This window comes from Triticum dicoccoides, chromosome 3B (genome assembly GCF_002162155.2).
Source record: "Triticum dicoccoides isolate Atlit2015 ecotype Zavitan chromosome 3B, WEW_v2.0, whole genome shotgun sequence".
NCBI lineage: Eukaryota > Viridiplantae > Streptophyta > Magnoliopsida > Poales > Poaceae > Triticum > Triticum dicoccoides.
Window position 1 is genome coordinate 385,011,769 of NC_041385.1, and position 6,477 is coordinate 385,018,245.

General features: G+C 50.6%; 1 protein-coding gene across 1 annotated transcript; it reads left to right on the forward strand.

The window, feature by feature from the left end:
- Nucleotides 1-2,784: 2,784 nt before the first annotated feature.
- On the forward strand, nucleotides 2,785-5,989 carry LOC119276127 (protein indeterminate-domain 7-like). Its single transcript, XM_037557120.1, has 3 exons — nucleotides 2,785-3,602; nucleotides 3,768-4,167; nucleotides 4,903-5,989. Exons 1-3 carry the CDS (start codon nucleotides 3,425-3,427, stop codon nucleotides 5,741-5,743), a joined length of 1,419 nt encoding a protein of 472 aa, XP_037413017.1. The 5' UTR covers nucleotides 2,785-3,424; the 3' UTR covers nucleotides 5,744-5,989.
- Nucleotides 5,990-6,477: the final 488 nt, after the last annotated feature.

Below are 6,477 nucleotides of genomic sequence, written 5' to 3' on the forward strand. Positions count from 1 at the left end.
GTGATGTTTGATAGCACACAAGGTATTCCTCCGGTATCCGGGAGTTGTATAATCTCATAGTCGAAGGAATATTTATTTGACATGAAGAAAGCAATAGCAATAAAATTGAACGATCATTATGCTAAGCTAACGAATGGGTCTTGTCCATCACATAATTCTCCCAATGATGTGATCCCGTTCATCAAATGACAACACATGTCTATGGTTAGGAAACTTAACCATCTTTGATTAACGAGCTAGTCTAGTAGAGGCTTACTAGGGACATGGTGTTTTCTCTATGTATCCACAAATGTATCAAGTTTCCGGTTAATACAATTCTAGCATGAATAATAAACATTTATCATGATATAAGGAAATAGAAAATAACAACTTTATTATTGCCTTTAGGGCATATTTCCTTCACTACACCTGTGCTAGCATAGAGAATCCAAGAAGAGTCCATCATTCTATGACGATACTTCGCTGCATCTCATGGGATCAGAATCTGAGTTTTTTCCTCAAGAAAAAGATCCAGGTTTTTCCCTAAAAAAGTAACCGTGGGTTTTCCCTCAAGAAAAAAAGAAACCGGGGTTTATTTCGTGACCTAATTAGGAATTACTGCATCATTCTAACTTAATGATGATCTCCAATATGTATCTTCAAATTTCAAGCACATGTTAATACAACTGTGCATTTTATATTAAAAATATTATTTTCATGACAAATTTAGTGTTATTATCATTTATCAATGTATAAATAATACGAGTAAGAGCATCTACAACCGAACTTGGTAAATCCGGCCCCTCAAACGCCCGCGGACGTGCCCGGGCGCGTCCGCGGGCACTGACTGGACACCATTCAAATAATGTAATCCATATCCGGACACCTGAATTACCATATCTCAAATCCATGCATACTCATGCAACTATGTCGACACACACATCGTCCGGCTACTCCATCACACTACACAAAACATGCCATCGGACTATCAAAATTTGGCATGTTTGGCTATGGTGGAGTTCATCCACGGCTGCACTTGCCCTTTCAAGCGCCCTTGCCGTCCTTCCCACGGAAGTACCAGTCGAAGACGCAGTACGGATCCAGCCGAATCTGCTAATTACCGAAGATGTCCTCGCCGTCGTTGTCCTCCTTCTCCTCCTTCGGTGGCAGTCCGGCCATGGCACAGACCGCCCGATTCTGCTCTCGAGTGAGGGCGCACGTGTTCCGCAGCTGTCGTCCCTTCACAATGCGGGCGCGGACGGCTTCCTCCTCTGCGGCCGCCCGCGCCGCCGCATCAGCCGCCGCCATTTCCGTTGTGATACGGGCCCCGACGCCTCTCCTTCCTACAGCGGTCCACCCGTTCCCAGTGGGACTCATAATATGCCCGGCCAGTGATGGGGAAGGAGAGGTGTTCCGGCTGCCGGGACCGCGAGGATCCAGCACCAGAGGATCCGAGCGCCTAGTAAGCCGACACTATAGCGTCGCGGCAGATGCATCCGTCCGTCGGCCGGGCGATGTCCTCCTAGGAGCGGCGGAGTGCAATGCGGCCTGCCATTGCCTCCTCCAACCCACACGTGATGACACCACAGTCGACGGATCCGAACTGGTCGGAGTGCAATCCGGCGCCTGCCATGGCGGAGAAGGCCGGAAACCGACGGAGGTGAGGTCGGGTGGCGGAGGGGAGTGGAGTGAAGTGGTTAGGGTTTGCTTCGGCGAGCGGATGGGGATGAATATAAGTGAGGTCAGATGGGCTAGTAAAGGTCGGGTCCGATATGGCGGGCGTGCCCGGGTGCTCCATATCCGTCCCATATTTGGGCTGGATATGGGGGATGCCGGTCAGCCCGGACGTTTGAGGTCCGTTTGAGGCGTCCGTCTAGGTCCAAAAAACATGACCGGTCAGTGACCAGGCAACGCACCCGGACATATGATGTGGGTTTGAGAGGTCCGGGTGTAGATACTCTTTGAAGGTTCTTTTTTACCGTAGGTCATAGAAGTAAGCAAGCAAGCGGCAGCTCTCATGACCCATGTACATACTGGCCCGTGACATCAAGAGGATAGGATTTCTATTTCTGAATTATGAGCACCCATGATATGCATGCATGGGTCCAAGGTGACTCATCAAGAGAAAATAAAGAAGAAAAGGCAGATAAATCACATGGCATGGAGCTATGCATGCACTCTCATGCATGCATTGTGGTTGGTATACAACTATACATATATACATGTACCTATACATCACAGTATTATTTTTATCATGACCAACATGCATGCCCTGTAAGTGACAAAAAGAAAACAATTGTTAAACTTGGGAATCTATGCAATATATCCATCTAATCTAATTGTTGTGAGAGGATTGATGGTCTATGGTGTACCAACCGAGTGGGTGTACAGTACAGTAGTGATTACATAAAGAAAAACAGGAATTCAGAGAGAGAGAGGGAGGGAGGATGAGAGAGGAAGTATCTACTCTACATTTGTAAGACAAAGGAAAAGACAGAAAGCTCAACATCGGTGCAGCATTGCTAGCAGCGTGGTGTGTCGCTATGGTTCACAATGTTATATACAGTCCGTGATTCTAAAATTGTTTCCACTTCTACTAGTGTACTTAATTATCATCATCTTAAATAAAGTACGTATATAATTACAAGAAGGAGAGAAGAGCTGCCTTCTATTTTTATTTTTATTTTGCTCTTGCATTTGCCCCATAGGCCATAGTTTTTTTTAGCATACCCATAGGCCATAGCTAGAGAGAGCATGAAGGGAAGAAGGCTCAACTGCTGATTTGGTCAGGATTTTCTTCTTTTTGGCCCCTAAAGCAAGGAAGCAGATAAAGGAGGGAGAGGAGGGGTTTGGTTTGGTCATTTGCTCAGCCTTCTTCTCCCCCTCCCCCTCCCCCTATGGCTGCCAGCACTGTGGCCTCTCCCTTTTTCTCTCTCATGGCGGCCGTCTTCTTCCAGCCTGCATAGCTCCTGATCTCCGTTCCTCTCTCTCTCTCTCTCTCCGCACTGCCAGCCAGCTCTTGAATCCTTGCTGTAGTGTTCTACGCTTGTACTGCTGCAGAGAAAGAAAGTAGAGAGAGAAAGAAGAAGAAAGGAGAGAAGAGGGAAGGGAGAGAATCTGAATTTCCTTTGCAGTCATTGACCAACCCCAGTTTCCCCTTGTTTGTCCCCTTCCCCTCCCTCCTTGATACCTGTGTTATTCCCTGAGCTGCTGCCGCCGCCTGAGGAGAGCAAGTGGCTCTCTGAACTCTGAACTCTCTCCTCTTGTCACTCTTGGCTTGCCCCCATCCTGTTCCTCCTCCTCCGTTCTTCAGTTAATGCCCCCTCTGTAGCAGCATCAAATTTATTGCCACCCCCTCCTTGGGCCTTGGCTAAGTTGTGTTTAGAGGGAGAGAGAGATAACATAAGGCCTGAATCAAACCCCTAGCACTACAAGTTTGTCGCTTATGTATCATCACCACCTTCAGCAGCAGCAGCAGCGTGGAGAATCGGAAGCAGCGGCATCGGCAGATCAGGACAGCAGCATGTCCAACCTCACCACCTCCGCCTCCGCTTTCGCCAACCCTCCTCCTCCTCCAACCCCGGCCTCCAACAAGCGCAAGCGAAGCCTACCCGGCAACCCCGGTAGGTTCTTCTCCTCGGTTTAATTTCTTGTTTGTTTTCTCTCAAGTCAAGCGATCGAGGACAAGTTGCTGGACTGGACTGATGCGCATGTTTGTATCTGGAGGATCGTTGCATCATGTTACTAATCTTTGTCCGCGCGTGTTTTTCATGGAAATGGAACCCAAGACCCAGAGTCGGAGGTGGTTGCGCTGTCTCCGGCGACGCTGATGGCGACGAACCGGTTCCTGTGCGAGATCTGCGGCAAGGGGTTCCAGCGCGACCAGAACCTGCAGCTGCACCGGCGCGGGCACAACCTGCCATGGAAGCTGAAGCAGCGCGGGAGCAAGGAGGTGGTGCGGAAGAAGGTGTACATCTGCCCGGAGGCGTCGTGCGTGCACCACGACCCGTCGCGCGCGCTGGGCGACCTCACCGGGATCAAGAAGCACTTCTTCCGCAAGCACGGCGAGAAGAAGTGGAAGTGCGACAAGTGCTCCAAGAAGTACGCCGTGCAGTCGGACTGGAAGGCGCACTCCAAGATCTGCGGCACCCGCGAGTACAAGTGCGACTGCGGGACCGTCTTCTCCAGGTTCTTATCCGTTTCTTCCAATCTTGATCCACCTCTTCTACTATCTACCATGCATCATGAAAGCTTTCTTCCCTGCAGTCTTGTTGATTTCTCGTCACTATATATTCTTGTGTCTTGGCGCGCAACCTAGCGAGTGCACTGCCTAGAAATTACTAGAGTAGAATTTAAGTAGAGGATCGTGAACATTAGGGCGCCATTAATCTGAGAGAAGGAAGGAACTCATTGTGATTTGTGTTGGCGAGTCAGGCCAGGATGAGGCAACGCAGAAGAAGCATGGATGGATGCAAAGATGGACCACTTTTACGGCCCGGCCGGGGGTCCTCTTTCTTTTTGTTTCGGCCATGGATGAGATGAGCGGCTGTGCAGCTCGTGTGGAAGGAGAGAGATGCCGTGATGATGAGGATCGAGCTTTGGGAGACGAGAATTCAGACATGTGAATCTCTTTGCAGAGCTGAGCTGCCTTTCCATCTCACTCCTCCTGCCTAGCCTAATTGCCTATGCATGCTTACACTATTCCCTCCGTGCTGTCACTTCCATGCGTCCTCTCCTCCCTGATTCTCTCTCTCTCTCTCTCCCTCGGAGCTCACACCGCACGGCACGGCAGCGTCGCGTACCATATGACAAATGAACAAAGACTCAGGAGAAAGTTTTAGCTTTACCTTTTCTCTTGCCCTTCCTTCTCATGCTGCATTTCTTCTGATGATGGCTTTCTTTGTTGCACTGCATTGCATGCAGGCGGGACAGCTTCATCACGCACCGGGCCTTCTGCGACGCGCTCACCGAGGAGAGCAACAAGGCCATCAGCGGGGGCGGCCTGCCACTGCCACCCATCGCGCACGCCCAGCACCACGCCATGCTCTATTCGCCGCACGATCTGATGCAGCAGCAGCACCACCACCACCACCAGGAGCTCGCCGCGTTCCAGGACCAGCATCACCAGGTCTTGCAGCAGCATTGCAACTTCGACGTGAAGCCGGAGATGCAGCCGTGGCCAACCATGCCCTACGACGACGTCCACCACCCGCTGCTGCAGCCGCTCTGCAGCGCCACCGCGCAGAGCTCCGCCACGTCCGTGCCGACGCCTACGCAGCAGCAGCAGCTTCCCGCGGCAGCCGCGCACCTGTCGGCCACAGCGCTGCTACAAAAGGCGGCGCAGATGGGCGCGACCATCGGCGGGGCCGGCGCTGGCGGGGCGGGAGTGCACTACACCCAGATGGCCGGCTCGGCGACCAGCGCGACCGGCAGCGCCACCTTCGGGCTCGGCCTCTCGTGCCTCAGCAACCAGCAGATGATGAGCCTCGCCAGGACCGCCTCCCAAGGCCGGAGCGGCGAGGAAGGCGTCGCCTCGGGAGGGGCCAACGACGGCATGACCAGGGACTTCCTGGGGCTGCGCGCCTTCTCGCACCGCGACATCCTCGGCCTCGCCGGCTTTGACTCGTCGTGCATGGGCGCCGCCGTGAACACGGCCGGCAACAACACCAACATGGCGCCCTGCTACGAGCCAAAGCAACAAGGACAGCCGCCGCAGCAGCAGAACAGCAACGAGCCATGGCATGGCATGGGTAGCCATAGCTAGCCATGATGATAGTTGCATGGTCGCTTCTGATCACCGCAGAGCACTGCTTGCTGCTACCCTCTAGATCAGCGCTGCAGGAGATGCGTTTTGAACTGGGTAATCTCTCTCTCCCTCTCGCACTCTCGTGATCTTGCAAGTTAAGCAAGCTTTGGAGATTTTTTGTGGGAGTAGAAGCCAACTGTAAGGTAAAGCTGGGATCAACGAAAAGCTACGTGAAAATAATACATGCATCCGTCGTCTCTTCTCTCTCTTTGGCACTCAACAATTGGTCAGCTGCATTGCCTACATACGTAAATATCTACTGTCTCCGTTTGCTGGGCAATATATCAGTGTCAAAAAAGTCTTATATTTTGAGACAGAGAGAAGTACACACTCCCTCCCTTCCATATGTAGTTCGTATAATTTTTTTGAAAAATCAAACCTCACAAATTTTGATTACGTTTGTGAAGAACATTTACATCTAACACACCAAACATATATCATTAAATTCATCATAAGACGTAGTTTTATATTTTATATTTTTGATATGGTAGATATAAATAGTTTTTTTAAAATAAACTTAATTAGTCAAAGTATTATACGCTACATTATGGATCGGATGAAGTACATGTCTCATGGCCACACACTACAAGTCTTATATTCTCTGACTTGGGCAGAACAAAGTTTTCTCTATCTAACTAAGGTACACGTTGATCGGTATATGTACAAGGAAAATCCAGATATAGAGCCCCCGT

Bases quoted from the DNA above. Each gene is read 5' to 3' on its own strand.
- LOC119276127 (XM_037557120.1), top strand. From the start codon at position 3,425: ATGTATCATCACCACCTTCAGCAGCAGCAGCAGCGTGGAGAATCGGAA. The intron at 3,603-3,767 runs GTAGGTTCTTCT...ATGGAACCCAAG, and splicing joins AAGCCTACCCGGCAACCCCG to ACCCAGAGTCGGAGGTGGTT. The intron at 4,168-4,902 runs GTTCTTATCCGT...CATTGCATGCAG, and splicing joins TGCGGGACCGTCTTCTCCAG to GCGGGACAGCTTCATCACGC.